This window comes from Mangifera indica, chromosome 2 (genome assembly GCF_011075055.1).
Source record: "Mangifera indica cultivar Alphonso chromosome 2, CATAS_Mindica_2.1, whole genome shotgun sequence".
NCBI classification, from domain to species: Eukaryota; Viridiplantae; Streptophyta; class Magnoliopsida; order Sapindales; family Anacardiaceae; genus Mangifera; species Mangifera indica.
The window spans coordinates 15,322,804-15,343,101 of record NC_058138.1 but is presented as its reverse complement, the minus strand read 5'-3'; the positions used below and the strand labels follow the sequence as shown (position 1 = coordinate 15,343,101).

The following is a 20,298-nucleotide window of genomic DNA, read 5'->3' as shown; positions in this document are numbered from 1 at the left end:
GGGGAAGGGGAGGGGAGAATGAGCTATTTGGCCCAAAATAAAACCCGATCTTGGTTCTATCCGCCAGTCTCACTGTCAGTGGCTCTTCAGTTCACTTCTCCCTAATTTGGCTCAGACTCTCGGTTAGGTGAAGAGGTTTATCATTATTATTATTTTCTTTTTACTTTCTAATTTATTAAATTTTGAAATACTCCTCATTCTTGATTCTGTTCGCTGCGATCGTGTTTATGTGACTGAATTGTAGTCTATTTATCATCTAATCAATTGACGTTGCTTGATAGGTGCTTGATCAAACGCCTATAAAGAATTTGCTTAGTAGCCGCATTATTAACATTTTGGGAACGACTTTTGCTCGTCAATTTGGAGCCGTAATATATGGATTTGTTGTTATAATCATAAAAATATATGAAATGAAATTTTAATTCTTACAACTTTTTGTTGATCAATTTTCAGCCTTACTTATTTTTTTTATGTTACTGTTAATTCAATTATTTTAACACCCATTGTTTTGAATGTTTATGTAATTTCATGGTGTAGCTGTTTACTAACCTTGGTTTTAGCAAATCTCTATGTGGAAAGAGTATTATGAAAATGAGAAAATCTGTTTGGTGCAATATTTGAAAATAATAATACTACATGTGAAAAGTTTGCATAAAAAGTCTCCCATACAAAATAATGTGGTGCAAAATAACTCATTAAACAAGGATGGATGATGTGTCAATTGATGGACATTGTCACATTACTTTGTATGTATAATTTTGCATCCATCTTTTGTATGTGTAATATGCGTAGAAGTACTCAGCTGAGAAAGAATGAAATAATTCAATATATGGCCTTGATATATTATTAGACTGGTAACTTTACTGATATGCTGTTTTTAATGATGTGCAATGGTGTTTTAATAATTTACGACAATATTTTACTATCATTAAGCATTGAGGTTTTAAGATGTTGAATGTTACTGAAGGTCATTTTATATGTTTAGAGTAAATTATATTTTTTGGGCAACATTATCATTCCTATAAAAACAAAGCAATCCCAATTTTTATGAAAAGATTAGTTATCAAAAACTAAAAACACCAAATGATGTTTTCAACTTCTATTCAGAAAACTGAAAATTGATTTAGCAATTTGTTTTTGAAAATAAGAAACAATATTCAGAAAACAACAGTGAACAAACACCTTGATGAAAAGCCATGAGTTCCTTTCTTTTTAAAAATTTTAAAGTTTGGCAAGGGTCTCAGTATTAAAGTTGAGTTTTTAAGCATGTTCAAAGATTTATGGGTGATCAGAGAGAAAAAAAAAAAAAAAAAGAATTTTTTTGTATGGTCTATTCTCTAAGTTTTTCTTGACAATTTTCCCTTAGGATGTTGTAAGGTTGAGTTGTTGTCATGCGTGCACTTCCTTTCTTCAATGAAGTTGCTCAGTAGTAACACGTGACTTTATTTAAATAGGTGGCAGTTCAGCTACTCAAAGGATGGGATTAACTTGGTAACAGACTTTGAGATGCAAAATTTCCATCTTATCCATTAATTTCTACTTTGACGATGTGATTAGTACTCATATGTTGATTTCTGTTTTATTATATTAGTTAGCACTATTTGAGTTGAAGTTCATACTCAAATTTCATCTCTGATTGTGCATTGGCTTCTTGTGCTTACCATTTGCTTAGATGTCTCTTTTAGTTTGCATAAGTTAAAACTAGCTGAAGTTGATCAATTTGTTTTGTGGACATAGATGATATTCTTGATTCAAGTCCTTTTTACCATTTCAGATCTCTGACGAAGTGTAAAAGCCACTATTGGACTTTCCGTTGGCTTGAGGTTGGTGAAAAATTTTGAGCAAAATTATTGCTTTTCTGTGCCTTGTGAATTGGTGCTTCTCATGAAGCTCTCTGATAGTGTGTGTTTGTTGTCATATTGTTGACAGCAGAACAGATGATGATGTAGTGTTCTTAAATCTGGTTTTCATGTTTTTTCTTAAGTCATCTCTTAGTAGGATTTGCACTTGGAATGGAGGAATGAATGGGCATTTTTTCAGTTTGGCTTAATATTTATTGTTTATATTTGCTATGATTTATTGGTTAATCTTTTACTCAAAAATATTGTTGATATTAAATATACTAATCGGAGGTTATCAGTATGTGTGAATTGCAGATACTTACAATATCTTTAAACTTGTGGTCCTTTCTGGTTTTCTTGTGAATATATTCTGGTATTAGATTCTGTTTTAGTTAATGGCTTCTTGTCGTATTCCGTTTTTGTTTTCAAAAGATGCATTGCATGAAATTTCTTTGAAAGATGTTAATTGCTGATTCATTATTTTTCAATATGATGATGAAGCGGTTCACTTTCTTGATAATGCAAAGCAAAATCAAGTACCATCAAGCAATATTTTTAGAACCTCGGTTCAAGTTTTCATGCTACAGCTTCAAGACCAAATTGCAGATCAACCCTGTCAAGTACATTTTTTAATTTGTTATTGTTAGATGGTGTTGTTTTTTATAAAGAATTTTGCAATTTTATATGTTCGAAATATGGCTATGAAATTCTTTTTTATTTTATATTTCTGATATCCAAATAACTAATTTGCCAAAAGGTTTGGAAAAAAATTTAAAAAAATATATACTATAAAACAAATGTGTAAATATATCAGTGAAATAGATAATTTTAATCAAACAGCTGAATTACAGTACATAATAATTATGGTTAAACTATTGTTTTCAAGATTTTACTAACAAATAATATAATATAAACCATGATACTTAACATTTGGGGGGACAATTATGTGGAATTATTTGCTGATGTTCAATTTAAAGAAAAAGAAATATGAACTCTTCTGGTTTAGTGAGGGAAAGAGGTAAGCACACCATTAAGACACATGCAGTCACACATTTACAAAATTAAGTCGATCTATCGTAACAATACTTAACACAAAGACAAATTTAACTTAAATCCCATTACTAATTACTGACATGCAGAGAGTGGAGACTGAACAAGAAATTAATCGGTGGAAGAGTGATAGCTAGAATGGCAGATTACAAAGGGAAGGTGATCACCACAGGTGATGTTTCAGGGGATATGATTTTTCAACCTATCTTGGAGGATGGGGTTTTCCGATTTGATTGTTCTGTGGATGATAGAGGTGCAGCATGTCCCAGTCTTTCTTTTGTAAATAACAAGGATAGGGACATGCCAATCATGACTCATAAGGCCCCTTTATATACCCCAACCTATAAATCTCATATGGACCAGCAGATTGTACAACTTGAGGTCAGTTACTATATTATCTTTTGACACATTTTACCTCCTAAAATGCTTTTTGTGATGTGTATAACCTATGTTACTTGTTATGTGTTTTTCTGTACCATCATTAATTTGGTGGATTTGGTTCTGGTTTAGCTCCCTGTTGGTACCTCGTTTTATGGAACTGGGGAAGTCAGTGGGCAGCTAGAACGGACGGGAAAGAGAGTGAGTTTTGTTTTAAACTTCTTTTAAATACCAATAGTAAAACATATTTCTGCTCTCAAAAATTTGATGTTCCTTTTTCTGTAGATTTTTACATGGAATACAGATGCATATGGTTATGGTCCTGGAACTACATCCTTGTACCAGTCACATCCCTGGGTGCTTGCCGTCCTTCCAAATGGAGAGGCATTGGGGGTTCTTGCTGACACAACAAGGTGTTGTGAGGTGGGGTGTCCTGCCACTTGTGAAGATCTTTAGTTATTATTGCCCCAACCTAGTATCAGAGCCTGATGGACCAAGATGTCAGGAGCTTAGTTGCTTTTGTTGGGTGCTTTCCAATTTTCTTAAGCTTTTGGGATTAAGAGTATTTCAACAAAAGTAAAACTGTTTCAACACTTTATGATTTACATATATTTATACATTGTTAATGGTCCACCACCCCATTCTTTGCTGGCAGATTGATCTGAGAAAAGAATCAACTATACAGTTCATTGCTCCATCCCCATATCCCGTGATTACATTTGGTCCTTTTACTTCTCCCTCTGCTGTTTTGGTTTCCCTGTCTCATGCAACTGGTAATCTCCTAGACAATCCAGGCATTCATTTCTTCAAGTGCTCCATATTTATTTATATGTTTTTTATGATACCATGATGACTTCCATTTATTAATTGGTGCATGTGTAACACAAGTTAACTCTTTTGTTGTTATCATGTTCAATGTCATTTAAAATTTTGTTTCTGAGACAGTTGTCTTACTGAAAGTTTGCTTTGTTGAACACTGGAGGACCGGTTGAATTTGATAATCACAGGGAGACTTCTGAAAACCTGAACCTCCAATTCTGTAAGAAACGTAGGATGTTCTAGTCAGCATATGCAAATATACTCAAAGTATAACAGCATATGTATGTGTGAGTGTGTCCAAAAGCTCAGATTCTCTAGATAAAGTAGATATGGTGTGTCTGTGTGCCTATATTTTGGGGGTTTTGGTGTCTCCTGCTCATTTATAGTAACAAATAATAGTTTGACAGGTTAAAAAGTTTGAGTAACACCAAGTCTCTGACTCTGGCATTTGCACTTGATGGTTTGACTACTCTAAATTCATTGCTTATATTATTATTTATAAGTTCTTATCTGTGCATGACCTTGTTTCCTTGAGTGTGCCTGTAATTTACTGTCTAGAGTAAAATTGATAGCATTCTCAGGCTAAACTGGGCAGTGATGGTCATGAAAAAGTTGTCTTCAATTTTGCATTGTCATCGCTTATCACTTGTAGAGAATTGCTGCCTTTTGGCATATAGGTTAATGCTTAGGTAGCTTTTTGAATCTTCTTTTATTTGGTTCTTTGATGTTATTATGATTGGGACTAATGCTGTATAATTGATGACATTCTCATTAGGAACCGTATTTATGCCTGCAAAATGGTCCTTAGGCTATCACCAGTGCCGTTGGAGTTATGATTCTGATCAGAGAGTTCTTGAGGTTGGTATCTGTTTGTTCTTACTGATCAAGATTGACAAATGCAGTCTCTAAATGAGGTTCTCTTTCTGATTGCTGTTATTTATGAAGAAAACAACTTTAAGTTTTGTTATGTCTAAAGTTTGTTCGCCCAACACTTCTGTTTTTGAACATTTTCTCATTATTGATCCAATTTGCATCTGTAGGTTAGCAAAACATTTCGCAAGAAGGGTATACCATGTGATGTCATATGGATGGATATTGACTATATGGATGGTTTTCGTTGTTTTACTTTCAACAAGGTATGGATGACAACTGCAATCAATTGGTATCCGTTTTTGGAATTGATAAACCTTCATATATAGTTGTTATTTTCTTTCAGTGGTTTTTTCATTATTATTTTATTTTATTATATAGATAGATGTTTTAAGCAAGAATAAAAAGAAATAAAGAGGAAATCTAGGTGAAATGGCAAATCTAAAAGTATCATTTTGACAGCTGAAATGTGTTATAATGATTTCTTGCAGGAGCGTTTCTCAGATCCAAAATCTTTGGTAAAGGATCTGCACCATATTGGCTTCAAAGCTATCTGGATGCTTGATCCTGGAATCAAGCATGAAGATGGTTATTTTGTGTATGATAGTGGAACAAAAAATGATGTCTGGATTAAAAAGTCAGACGGAACACCTTTTGTTGGTATATTTCCTTAATTTGGTATTAAATCTTTGTCCGGGTTGAGGTGTTAAAGTTACCCATGTTTATCTTTCAGGGGAGGTATGGCCTGGTCCTTGTGTCTTTCCTGACTTTACACAATCAAAAACTCGTTCTTGGTGGGCAAGTCTGGTTAAGGATTTTGTTTCTTGTGGAGTTGATGGTATATGGAATGATATGAATGAGCCAGCTGTTTTCAAGGTAAATCTTACATTTGCCTCTGCTTGATGGGCTTTTATCTATTTGTATACTGGTTTCATTATATTCTTCTTGCAGTCAGTAACTAAGACAATGCCTGAGAGGAACATTCACAATGGAGATAAAGAACTTGGAGGTTGCCAGAATCATTCTCACTATCACAATGTATAGTCTTCAACTCTAGTCTGGTATCTTTTATGATACATGCTGTACATTTCTTTTCTTGGCAATTTTAACTTGAATACATCCTCTTTAATCCAGTAAAAGTTTTGCCAGCATAAAGATAGCCATCCACTTAATAAATTATTTTTTTATGATGGCTGTACTTCTTTGTACTTTCTATATCACCAGACATTTCAAAACTTGATTTCTTGATATTGGTTGCTGATATTAGGTATATGGCATGTTAATGGCAAGATCTACACATGAAGGCATGAAATTAGCTGATGAAAATAAGCGTCCTTTTGTTCTGACCAGAGCTGGATTTGTTGGTAGCCATAGATATGCTGCAACATGGACAGGAGATAATCTTTCAAATTGGGAGCACCTTCATATGTCTATTTCTATGGTACTTCAATTGGTAAGTAGATTTGGGTGTTTTTGCTGTTTGTAGGAAGCATGTTTTACACACTAAATATATTGTGCCTTTTGTTACAAGTTGTGCCTTTATCTATCTTTTCCTCCATTTGTGCACAATGTACTTTCTCAACTTAGAAAAATTTTAGAGCTGCATGTTGTGATCTTTAGCTACAGTGGAATTGTAATTTTCTATGCTCTAATAAATGGCTTACTTTGTGTTCAGGGAATGAGTGGTCAACCACTTTCAGGACCTGATATTGGTGGTTTTGCTGGAAACGCAACGCCCAAACTTTTTGGACGGTGGATGGGTATAGGTGCCATGTTTCCTTTTTGCCGTGGGCACTCTGAAACAGGCACAACTGACCATGAACCCTGGTCCTTTGGTGAGGAGGTATATCCAAAGCTTTGTCTTTCTGTAGAGCAATTTGATAATAACCTTCTTTCTGATTGTAAAACTGAGTCTGTTGGTTACTTCAATTAATAACTATGCCAGCAGTCTTACGAATTAGAGTTTTGAGAATATGTATTTTTGAACTATTATTGATCTGTGAAAAAAACTCAATATATGTTGGAAAATTAGCATTTGTAGACCTCACTATATACAGAATTATTGCTTTAAATGCTTTGGAGAAAAAATCCTTTGCTTAAAGAAATCTTGAAAATGTGTTAAATATTTTGAAAATCTTTCAGGAGATGGGTAGCTAGAATATTTAAGCAAGATAATATGCTGACTAATTGAAGGGCAACTGATTTGATGTGATGGGTTTGCTTACTGAACAAAAGTACTCAAAACTTGTATAACATTTATGTTATCACAGTAAAGGAGGGAAGATTGTAATTCCTTAACTAGAGGATGCCAGAGCAGAAATGTCTCAGTAATTTTGGTGACAAACATGTTGCATTACTTTGCTGAAACTCTTGATTGAAATATATGTTGCTTGTCCTCAAAAGAAATCAATCTCCCGGGGGAGAAACAGAGCTAGTGCTGTATGGTCATCATCTGAATTGGCATAACCAAGAGCTGGGGAAATAAAATTATGTATAGTGAGTAGTCCAACAATATTGAGCTGGGCTAAAAAATTTATATAAAATGAGTAGAAAGCACTGCCTGAATCCTTCGCTTGTAGTCACCTGGAATAGTATTATTTTTTATTTGGGTGAAAATAGCCATGATTCTCTTTGAGTTTAGATTTCAATCCACTGCCAATCTTAATATGTAAGACTAACTACTGGTCTGTTGATCAGTGTGAAGAAGTTTGTCGCCTAGCCATAAAGAGGCGCTACCGCCTTTTACCACACATATACACTCTCTTTTATATTGCTCATACAACAGGCATTCCAGTGGCAACTCCTACCTTTTTTGCTGGTAGGTTTATGTAGTTTGATTAATATGGTTCCATTGAGGTGCTTCATGTAATATGTTACTCTTTTAATGTTGGATTTTAAACATATTTGTTACTTGTGCAGATCCAAAAGATCCCAGCTTGAGAACACTTGAAAATTCGTTTTTGTTGGGTTCACTTTTAGTTTGTGCAAGGTACTTGCTTTCTTCTATGCAGTAATAGTGGACACTGGAACAATAGTTGTATTTGTATATCTGAATTTCCAATTTTAATTTTCTTTATCCTTTAGAATATATTTGTAGCACATTAAGGTTTAACCATATATTTTATTAACTTTAAACCTTTCCATACGTTGAAATGCATTTTTTCATTTGCTGCTGAAGATTGCTTTTTAAGTTACGGCCTTCAGTGTCACAGAAGTCTGCAATAGTTCCTTCTTATTCTGCAATATCAGATTCTGATCCGTTTTATTTTGGATTTACATATTGAAACTGTTTGAACTTTTACTACCGGATGCTATCTACTAGCATGGCAACCATATGCTGTTGAGAGTGGGGTTAAGTTAGAGAACTTTATGGTTTACTTTAAATATACTAACATCACAATTTCTTGTTGATTAGCTCTATGCCTGATCAGAGGTTGGATAAGTTGCAATGTACATTGCCGAATGGAATTTGGCAAAGTTTTGATTTCGATGATTCACATCCGGTATGCATTCCTGGAGAAATTTGTGTACATCTTTTTGTGGACTATCTTGTACTCCTTGACAATTCCTGATGTTTTTAGAAGTTTGTTTTATTTTGGTTGTTTTTTGGTATTTCAGGATTTACCAGCTTTATTTTTGCAAGGTGGATCTATCATACCTGTAGGTCCTCCTTATCAGCATGTTGGTGAATCTGATCCATCGGATGACTTGACACTTCTTGTGGCTTTAGATGAAAATGGTATTTTTACGCATTCAATATTTTCAGTAAATGAATAGAACCACTTAAGATTAACTCTTCCAACTTTCTGCAATGATGTTATGCTGCTCTCTGTTAGCTGCTATATAAGTCGGTTCTTTTTACTTGCAGGAAAAGCAAAAGGTATTCTATTTGAAGATGATGGTGATGGATATGGATTCACTGAAGGTCAATATCTACTGACACACTATTTGGCTGAGCTTCAAGAATCAGTGGTTACTGTTAGAATTTCTGCAACTGAAGGATCTTGGAAGAGGCCACAACGACATCTGAATGTCAAGTTATTGCTTGGTGAAGGTGCAATGGTGAGTCTTACATTCATTGAGAGTTTAAATTATGTCTTCAGTGGTTTTTAATAATCTAACTTTCCTCTAACAGATCAATACATGTGGGATGGATGGAGAGGCTTTGCAAATTAGACTGCCTTCAGAAAATGAAATTTCTGATCTAATGTCTGCTAGTAAAGAGCAGTACAAGAGACGATTGAGTAAATATTGCTTAGCCATTTTTGTCTGGTGCTCAGTTTTTTTTTTTTTCCTTTCAATAGTATCTTGAACTTTCATTCAAACTAGCTTCATGTAGTGCAGTCGATCTCAGTCAATGTATCCATTGATTCTGATGAGTGATTGTTTAATGCAGGAAATGCGAAGCCAATTCCAGATGCGGAAAGGGTTTCTGAGCACATGGGAATGGAACTTTCAAAAATCCCCATTGAACTGAAAAGCGGTGATTGGGCTCTTAAAGTTATTCCATGGATTGGGGGTAGAATTATTTCCATGGAACACCTCCCTTCAGGTACATGTAATCTGTTGTGTGGTGTACAATTTAGGGTTCAAGAAACAAAGTTCGTTTTTAGGTTACACACACTAACCTCTAGCCTGAGTGATAATTTTCTAATGGGTGTTGTGATCGTAAGTGCTGATCATTTGACTTCAAATTTATTTGTATTTTACAGGATCTCAGTGGCTCTGTAGCAGGATTGAGATTGATGGATATGAAGAATACTGTGGTACAGAATACCGGTCTATTGGGTGTACTGAGGAATACAATGTGCTAGAGTGAGTTGCTAACTAGTACATCAAAAAGCACCTTCCTTTTTGAAGGAGCATAATTTTAATATTTCTGATATATTACTTGATGAACATGGAACTGCATAGAGATATTTGTGATAGAGTTATCCTTTTGTATGTGTTGGTAACTATAGCCCTAAGACATGTTTGTTTTATTTAACTGACGGTGGAGAAAATCAAGCTAATAGCAGTATGCTTAATCCAAATGTTATAAACTTTCTGTTGTTTTATGTTTCTGTAGGAGGGATCTTGTGCATGATGATGTTGGAGAGGAGAAATCACTTCTATTAGGACTTGATATCGGTGGTGGGCTGGTTCTTGACCGGAAGATAACCATGCCTAAAAATAATCCGACGGTCTTTCAAATTGATTCTAGCATTAGAGCTCTCAAAGTAGGTGCCGGATCTGGTGGATTTTCAAGGTATGCTCCTTTTTCTTTTCTTTTTTTTTTAAATCTTTGTAATGTTTACTGGTAAAAACGCTAATTCTGAATCATTTAGTAATATATTCAACTCTCCACATTTCATTCGCATCATGCATACCTTCAACAATGTATTTTGTGTACAGGCTGATATGCATAAGAGTCCACCCAACGTTCAACCTTATGCATCCCACAGAATCTTTTGTCTCATTTACCTCCGTCAATGGGTCTAAGCATGAAGTGTGGCCAGAATCTGGGGACCAGTTTTTTGAAGGAGACCTTCTGCCCAACGGTGATACTCTCTATATTTTCTTTAACTTGAAAAAGAATATTTGCCAGACCATTTAGATTTGAGAATCAATAAACTGAGCCAACAGATGGATGAACATTGACAATAGCTTGGAGAAATTTTAAACTAGGACTAAACTGGATCCATTTATGTTCATTTTTGTCTCTTTGCCCTTTTATTTATCATTGATTCATTTTGGTTTTATTGTGATTTTCATTCCAGGCAAATGGACTTTAGTGGATGGGCGTGTCGGTTTGGGGCTTGTGAATCGATTTAACGCCGAGGAAGTTTACAAGTGTTACATCCACTGGGGACCAGCCAGAGTCAATTTGGAACTGTGGTCTGAAGAGAGGCCGGTCTCCAAGCAATCACCTCTCAGAATTTGCCATGAGTATGAGGTGATAAATATCGTTTAGCAACTCGGTGATTTTCTATGAATAATATTCGAACAACTTTCTTTATTTGCAAGAGAATGTAATGTCAGTAAACCCTATAAATAAATGGAATGAAAACCTCTCTGATCTGAAATTCAATACAACAGTATTGATTAATTTAATAACTCTCAATTCGTATTATTTCTAAATATTAAATGGAAAAAGAAAATCAAACGTAAAGCTTATTGACATGCCTGAAATAAAAGTTTCATATAATAATGTCCTGCAAAGACGGGCATTTTCATTTAGAAGAGTTGTACAAGGAATTGCCAAAGGCCATCTCACTAAATCTTTAAATGAAAAACCTAAATTCTTGTGCATATGTAATTTTGTCCGTCTCTGCATCCGGAAAAACAAAAACCTTAACCATAAACAAGCCAAATACAATAAGCTATAACAGCAATTAATAGTCCTAAAAACAGGGGATAAACATGAAGAAAATCAGGCCATGGGCACCATCAACCCTCATATCACCGATTTGCGTAATTCTTCAGCTCCGTTAGCAAAGTGACATCTGTAGCCAAAGGTACAAGAACCTTTTGCAAAGTTATCACAGAGCTTCGTCTTGAAGTTGTTTGACTGAGTCGAGAAATTTGACTTCAGTGTAGGTCCAGAGCCAGAACCGACATTTACAATTAACTCTTAATAATATTAGACTGAAAATAAGGTGAATACTAATTAATTAATTAAGAATTATTTATATTGTCTATTCAACATCACTTAAAAAATTAGTTTATATTCATCTTAATTTGTCGATTTAATACTGTTAATTGATGTCGAATAGACATTATAAATAACTAATCTTTAAACTTTTTCTTAGTATCATTAAGTAGATAAAAAAAAATAAACATTCATATATAATATCCAAAAAAATTAATTCACAAACTTATCTTAATCAAACGAATTTCAAATCTCTTTTTAATGTCCTAAAAAAAGAATATCATTATAAAAACTAAACTAATAATAAAATTTGTCTTACATAACTATTACTTATCATATATGTCTTAAATGCTCCGATTCTCTCCCAGCATAAATTAAACCTAAAACTATTTCATATGCAATAAAATGACTATTTTCCCTGATAAAACAAGACTCCATCATCCATTTGATACAACTCACAAAAAAACTTTAACAACTCTTCATTCAATACAACTTCAACTTTCTTTCAATCTCCCTATATAGACATAGATCCGGATTCTCTCAATTAAGCCCTGGTTTTCCTTCTAAATTGCCCTATGCAAGACCACTTTTCATCCCCAATGATAATAACCACAAGTCCTCCATGGATCTCAACCAACTCCCTTTCAACAACATCACCAAGTCTAACTCTCTTCCTCTTTTTCTTGCAAATAACCCCATTGAACCTCTTCACTAGACCCATGAATTCATGAATATCCTTTCTCAAAGAGGCAACCAACTTGATCCAAAATACCATCATGACCATAACCTACTTGATCTGGGGGCAAAGAATGGTTGATTCAACATCACAATCACCGTATTCAACTTGTAGAAGAGTTCATGTTCACAATGTCATTGACTACATTTCGGTGTCAAACTGGTGCGAATCAACAAAGCCACTATTAGCAAAGTGAAGAAAATTCACTTTTTTCTCTAACCTCAATCAGAGATCGTCTTTCCACTCCAATGGAGGGTCAAGATTTGAGTTTTCCTTAGGTAAACCAGTTGTTTATGAATCATTCATTCAATCAAAATAAACAACTTATTCATGATTTTTATCTCTCAATCTTTTCACTCAGCCATTCCGACACCATACTAAGCAAAATTTCTATGCAAAATCTCTAGCCTTTTAAAAATGTTAACTACCTTCACAATCCAACACATTCAAATCTTGATAATTTCTTAAACCTCAATGTAGATCTCTATCAAAATCCAATGGTGATAACTGAAGCCATTCTTGATCTATCACCATTGAATTTTGCATTTTTTTTTTTAGAATAAAAACAATCAAAACCAAAACCCATCTCAGGAACAAGTCAATGAATTTGTTTCCACTACTCCAACAAAAGTTTATCAAAATGATTGTATTATAATTTCTGATGATAAAGAAGATAAAGACCTTGAAAATGATGGAAAGACTCATATCCTTCGTCATAGAAAATTTGACCCTTACATTTGTCCTAAATGCAAAAAGGTATTTCAGACTTCTCAATTTTTTGTGTCTTCTATTCATACAACCTATTATAGGTTTGAAACAAAAGCGTAGAGGAAGAGAAGACTTGCAGCCAAATCCAAGAATAATAAAGATTTTCATGTTGTTCATTCAAGTGACATAATTATTGTAGTGCCAACTAGTGGTGGTGGTAGTGGTGGCAAGTCTATGAAGACAAAACCAAGAACACAAAGAAAGATGATAGGGATGATAGGAGATATGAAAAAGCAAGTTGATGATACAGTGAAAGAGCTAAAGGGCACTTCAGGAACAATTGTTGCAATGAAGGATTTTCTTGTTGAGGTCAAAGAAGAATATACCTAAGTTTTTTTTTTTTAATTTTAATATGTTGAGAGTTCTTTGAATAATTGAATGTTAAACAATCCAAGGTTCATTTGTTTTGTTTGTCTTTAAATTAAGTTGTGCTAGAATTTTATTAAATTTTACGTATAACCAACAACCACAGTAATTAAAACTAAAAATAAATTTAGGGAAGACAAAGTAAATACAATATTTTCTTACATGATTCAATTAAGCTTAACATAACCTACATTCATGTGACTAACTCCATCAAACATTAATATTCACTAAGGAAAAAACCAGCGGTCAAGTACAATATGAAATTAAGTCTCAAGAAAACTATTATTATTCGCTTTTTTAATTTCTAAAACTCTCTTGTAGTAGTTGTTTATCCTCAAGTGTAAACACCTACTAGACTTGAAATCATTTCAAAATCCAGTATTAGAAGTGCACCCCGCGATTTGAGCAAGTAGGCAACTTATAAGACAAATAAAAGAAACACACATGGAAAGAAATGGTAGAAAAAATTAGACTTAACAAAAAACGAACCCAACAAACAAAGCCTTAAAATCAATCCAAAAATTAGAGAATATTTAGGTTCCTTCAGCTCAAAGAAGAAAACTAGCTTAAATAACAAAAGCCAAACAAATTGTAATACCTATGGGTGTGCAATAACAAGGTCATTTTTGTATTGAGTTTGAATTTATGTTAATGTGGGCTAAGTAAAAATTTGGTTAAATCAAAGAATTAACAAAAAAGGTAGGGCAGTGAATGGTTTTTCTACAAGATAAACATTAGGTCAACAAGTGTTAAATGGAGGAATTAGATAATACGTCACATCAAAATTAAATTAAGTGTCGAGTGATGAATAAACAAGTGTCATATTATAATATGTCATATGCATATTCAATTGTATATTTACAAGTGTATACATATTTTTTATTGCCTAAGTAATGATTCTTCTACCAATTATTTTAATTCTTAAAGTTTAAAAGCTTATTAAAATTGGAACGAATTTCATTTCAAATATAAATTTTTCTATGGTTATTATAGAAAGCATATTAGCCAAATTTTGTGAATCCAGTGACAGATTAGACACTTTAAATGTGATTATTAATTAATCAAATCTGAGAGGCCTAATCCTCCTGCCCAATGAAAATTAGGGATGCGGTGAATCTTGTGTTGGAGCGTGCTAGAACATTATTATTATTTGCTCCCGTAATAATACACTAGCCCCCTTTTCCTAAGAACAATAAATTATTCAAGGAATTTATGATAACAGCCCCTTTGAAGGCTCCGAATTAAAATTCTTCTATTATTAATAATCTTTTAAACTTTAAGAGTTAAAATAGTTAGTAGAAGAACAATTAACTAAACAATAAAATTGTATATATATATTTTTTAATATATAATTAGATATTAGATAATGCATCATAATATGATTGATTAATAATTTTAAATTATAGATAAAATAATATCAAAGACACATTATCTATATAGATAATTGTATACTTAAAAATATGTATATATAATATTACTGTTAACTTAAGTCATGATATTATATTATGTTCAAAATTTAATACTAAATATATAAATAAATTATACAAACTGAAGTAATAATATATTCTTGAATGATTTTGAAGTGAAAGAAAAGGTAAACACTCATATCACCTTCTCATAAGTTATTACCTTAGTATGTGCATATAAATTTATACAATTAGTTTGAATACATAATTTTATTCTTGTCTTAATAACAGTTTCCCACTAATATTTTCGCTACCCACCACCAGTACCCTTACTCCACCATAAATCAGTCATTGATTATTGGCATTAGTGAATATTGGCATTAGTGGGTTTCGGTTTAATGGAGAATGTAGCCTATGTTCATTTTTCTATGAATTGATTGTCCAAAGCAACAAAATCGCCCTCACTTATTAGACTTCAACACAATCATTAAGTTTGAAAGGTGTCAGATTTTACTTTCAAGGGAAATATCCATATATATATATATATATATATATAAGGACCTTTATATCCTAATCTGTTGTGCCATAGAACGTTGATTCAATGTGCCTTTCTGATTTAGTGCAATGTTAGCTACAGGTGGTGTTAGTAGAGCAAATGGTTAATGATTTTGAAAGGAAGGAAATAACTGATATAGACCATGGTTAATTTCCCTTTCTAATAAAACAACATGAGTAACTTTATCTCTAATAAAAAAGTAATCAGCAAGAAAATTCCACAACAACATTGGTATCTCTAGTTATTTTTTATATGTTAACTAATTTCTTGGTTGTATGAGGTACACAAAGGACATTGTTTAAATGCAATGTCCTTTGCCATCGTGCAATTTATTCCTATTTTCTAAGTTCTTTAAAATAGGAATAACTAGGTAAAGTAGTATGATCAGTGTGCAGCGAGAGGCAGAAGCAGTGGATGAAGATGTTGTTGAGGACATGATTCTGAGTTCCGATGAAGACGGCTCTATAAGTGATGCCCCTTCCAATGAAGACGGTTCCATGACTGAACACTCCCAGTCTGATAGTGAAGATGAAAACTCAAAGCCTGTGCTTCTAAGAGGACATTCCAAGAAGCAGAAATCTGCAAACTTGTCAGAGAAGAGGAGGCAAAAACCTTCAAATGGGACAAAGAAAAATGTAAGATCTGGCGGAAAGACGTTGAGAAAGAGAAAGAGATCAGGTTAAATGTAGTCATAAGGCCAATGTATTTAATTTTTCATTTTAAATGTAATTCGGCATCCCAGGAATTTTTGTTGAACATTTTCTTAACTTTGAGGTTCTCCAAATTTAATTTTGTGAAGGTGACCTCATAAATGGCTGGTTAAAATTTTGTACGAGAACATTTGAGTTGGGGAGAACAGTTTGAATCTTTTTTTTTTTTTTAATTTTGCATATAACCCAGTTGAGTTAAAAGCATAATGAACACAATCAAATTTACATTTACTAATTTATAATAATAAAGTGAAATTCTAGAAAAATGGCTGGATAATTATATAATAATCTTATCGGTTCACATGAAGGTATTTGTCTAAATTGTTTTATAAATATAATATAATTCTACCATCTATAATTGTAGGTTGCAATTGCAAAGCCTTTGATAATATGCATGGGCTGTTCAACTGGGCAAGGTGTATAGGGAAGCGTTTTGTCTCTAAAACATGGGCTTAAAGCACTTAATGGGTCACATAAGTGGCCCAGAGTTGCTAGGGATTTACTACCATTAGTTATTAGAGTATTATCAAATGTTACGTGTATTTATAATGAATACTAATTTAAGTATTAATAAGAAGATATTATCTTATTTTTAATAAAATTATGTTTACATATTTTTTATACATAATTTAGATACACAAATTTTATGTTATCATATAATTGAATGATTTTGAATAAAAAATAAAATGACACTCGATCGTATGATGACATATAATTTGTGTATCAAAAGTGTATACATATAACATTGCTCTTTTTAATAAAATTATGGGTACGTATTTTTTTTATACAGATAATATATTATCATGTAAATAGATACTTTTAAATTCAAGATAAAAAAATATCCGATTACATAATGACACATCATTAACATTTTTTTTTTCATATCGGATGGATGTACACATGAAATCATACTTTTTTTTTCATATGAACAAAAATCAACACTTTCTAGAATGGAGGATCTACAATTTGACATGATTTGGTATACATGTTAAAAAAAGAAAAGAATAATACTTATTTATAAAAATTGAAAGGAGTTAATACATAATTAAGTGATATGATTGTTATTTTTTTTCTCATTTCAAATTAAATAATCACGTATTTTAGTTGTAAAAATAAATTAGCACAATTTATTTCTACATATAATAATACTTAAAAGAAAAAATAACAATATTATTTGTTATTATAATGAATAATAAAACTATATTCATTTATAATAAATATCAAATTGGAGAATAATGATGATGTGTCATTATGTAATTGAGTGATTTTGAATTAAAAATAAAATAATAATTAATCACCAAATGACATCATTTTCTTAATAATCAATTTGAGTATCAATGATAATATGTTATTAATTGAATATTATTAATACTTATATTAGTCCTCATTATAAAGGCCAAAAGACTTGTTCCCACCCAAGGTTAAGTGCAACCTCAAACTTCTATCCTCAAACTTTAAAACACCCAAAATCTTATCCATAAATAAAACCCTATTAAAATCATTAGTTGAAATTAATAGTAAAATTGTTGCTTAATAAAATAATTTTAAAAACTAAAATTTTATCACATTCTTCTCTTCAGTTTAAAAATCTAACATTTCCCCCCATCCAAAGTTTGAAGAGTAGTAATTTCACCTTTAGAGTTTTGAAACTATCACTAAAGACAACAAAGTTTATTGTTTTCAACCGCATTCGTCCTTCCACCTAGGTATCTCTCCATGTCAACTTGTTCTCACCCAACAATTAAAGTGATTAACTATGACAAAGACAAAATCGCCTTCGTCAGAAGATAACACTGTTGTCGGTTGGTGAAAAAAAATTGACAAGAGGAGATTAACCGAGAGAGAGAGTCAATGTGATCAAAGAAAACGAATTTTTCCATCTCCGACAATGGTTTTAAAACTCTAGAGGTAAAATTACTATTTTTCAAATTTTGAGTGAAGAAAAATTGTTAAATTTTTAAATTGAGAGGAGAAAATGCAATAAAAATTTAGCTTTTTCAATTTTTTTGTTAAATGGTGATTTTGCCTTTAATATTAAAAAAGTTTTTTAACATAAGTTTATTTATGACAGAAAGTTTGAGTTTTTGAACATTAAAAAATATAAATTTGGGATTGTATCTAACTTTGGGTGGGAATAAGCCTTCTAGCCATTATAAATTCATATAATATTATTGAAAGAAAAATAACCTATGATAACAATTAAAAAAAAAAACTTCACATTGGTTGTTTAAAAACTTCAACTCTACGTACCCAAAAAAAAAAAAACTTAAAATATAACACGCCTTGTAAATATAATTAAACAAAAATGAAAATTGAAAAGAGAAAAATGCAGTAGAAACAGAGAAGAAAAAATATATATAAAAGAAAAAGTAATTCCTTCAATTAAATTGAGAGAAGGTATTTATATGAATATAAAGCAAAATTAGTGTGTTTACAAATGGAGGCGGGGGGTCTTTATATAGAAGAACGCCCACCCCCTCCCCCCAATTGTACACATTTTATGTGTATCTTTTTTCTTATATTTAATGTATTTTTATCAAATATTCAAACTTGCATACGTGGTGGAAAATCTACCATATATAATATTTTCCCTTATATTTTTACTATTTATAGATAATTATATTAATTTTACTAAGAAAAAATTTAGTAGGATAAAAATCAAAACAGAGAAACGTAATTATTTAATGTCCTATAAAGTGAGGAAAGACATACTTAAACTATCTTATTAAGAAAACCTAATGAGATAAAATCTAGTGAAGAAAAAAATAGTATAGTACATATTTTATCCAAAATATAATAAATTTAAAAAATTTGCTCCCCTGATGAATGTATCCTTTCTTTGTAGTGAGATTTAACTTAGTTATTTATTGAGTCATTGCATACTGATATTATACATTAATTTTTCAAATATTGATGTTGATATGTCTTAGTGAACAAATTTGTAAAACTCTCATTCAATCATATTTGTTTGACATCAATTTTTTTGCTCTATTAGAACTCATGTGTGTAAAAAATTTCAATAAGATATGTTTGATTATGTTTTCTTTAATATATTCATCTCTAATTTTTGGCAATATATATTGTATTATCTTCATATAATATGGAAGAATTATCTATTATAAAAAGAAGACTAAATATATTTCGGATATGATGGATGACAAACCTACCCATATGCATTTTTGACTGGTTTCATAGAGCGTTGGAATCTCTGAATGATTTGAAGACGTTACAACCAAAGTCTGTTTAGTATAATGTCAGGATATCGTTGTGTCATTATAAGTAAAAACATATCCCGCTGTGAGCAGACTTTGTGAGGGTTGAAAAGATAACTAGCATTTTTATATCCAACCAAACTAGGATTTTTAAAAGATTTGACATAATAGAATATTCTCAAATCTCTAGTCGCACATTGGTAATAAAGTATACGTTTGATTTCATTTCAGTAGCGATGGGTTAGTGTATAGCTAAATCGAGCCAATAAATTGACTAGAAATGATATATTCGGTTTAGTGTATTGGACCAAATATAATATAGCTCTAATGATAGTAAGATACAGTACTTCATGACCGAGTATTTGTTCATCTTGTTTTTTAGGACCAAACAGGTCTTCTTTAGAATCGAAAAACCAAAAAACTATTGGGATGTTTAAAGGATACGTTTTATTCATATTAAAACATTTTAATAATTTTTTAATATATGTTGATTGATAGATAAATATTTTATTTGAATTGTGTTTGATCTGTAGGCTGAGACAATATTTTGTTTTCTCTAAATCCTTCATCTCAATTTTTTTTTTTTTAGATATTCAATAATTTTTTAGAGTTCTTTAAGAGTCTCAATTAAATTCATATCATCAACATAAACTGTTATAATGGTAAATCTAATTCTAACATTTTGATAAAGACACATAGACATATAAAACCATTCACATAATTATCTTTTTTCAAATATTTATTGGAACAATTGTACCACATTCGTTTGGATTATTCTAATTTGTATAATGATCTTTGTAATTTAATTAAGTACATATGTCTTAAGTTGACATTTTTGCTTCAAACAATTCATATCTTTAAATGAGTTTCATATCAATTTTAATATCTAAATTTTCTTATAAATAAGTTGTAACTATATCCATTAGACACATATCTAGTTTTTCAGAGAATGTTA

At 31.7% G+C, this 20,298-nt stretch overlaps 1 protein-coding gene across 8 annotated transcripts; it reads left to right on the top strand.

Moving 5' to 3' along the window:
- LOC123208441 (alpha-glucosidase 2) lies at positions 1-11,054 on the top strand. Of its 8 annotated transcripts, none has more exons than XM_044625970.1 (26): positions 38-127; positions 1,455-1,491; positions 1,775-1,823; positions 2,343-2,461; positions 2,981-3,272; positions 3,402-3,470; positions 3,555-3,692; positions 3,925-4,042; positions 4,864-4,946; positions 5,129-5,224; positions 5,450-5,618; positions 5,692-5,834; positions 5,910-5,996; positions 6,226-6,411; positions 6,634-6,801; positions 7,656-7,776; positions 7,878-7,947; positions 8,374-8,461; positions 8,577-8,697; positions 8,827-9,020; positions 9,094-9,202; positions 9,355-9,510; positions 9,671-9,773; positions 10,027-10,206; positions 10,353-10,498; positions 10,718-11,054. In XM_044625970.1, the coding sequence occupies exons 4-26, from the start codon at positions 2,361-2,363 to the stop codon at positions 10,909-10,911; spliced, it is 3,132 nt and encodes a 1,043-aa protein (XP_044481905.1). In that variant the 5' UTR covers positions 38-127; positions 1,455-1,491; positions 1,775-1,823; positions 2,343-2,360; the 3' UTR covers positions 10,912-11,054. The 8 variants fall into 8 exon arrangements, with proteins under 8 accessions (XP_044481904.1, XP_044481908.1, XP_044481910.1 ...); XM_044625972.1 differs by lacking the exon at positions 1,455-1,491 and adding an exon at positions 282-368 and having other exon boundaries at positions 112-127; XM_044625969.1 differs by lacking the exon at positions 1,455-1,491 and having other exon boundaries at positions 1-127.
- The last annotated feature ends 9,244 nt before the right edge of the window (positions 11,055-20,298 follow it).

Coding starts and splice junctions, on each gene's coding strand:
- LOC123208441 (XM_044625969.1), top strand. CDS start 2,361: ATGCAAAGCAAAATCAAGTACCATCAAGCAATATTTTTAGAACCTCGG. Junction 4,947..5,128: donor CTGATCAGAGAGTTCTTGAG/GTTGGTATCTGT, acceptor TTGCATCTGTAG/GTTAGCAAAACATTTCGCAA. Junction 5,835..5,909: donor ATGAGCCAGCTGTTTTCAAG/GTAAATCTTACA, acceptor TTCTTCTTGCAG/TCAGTAACTAAGACAATGCC.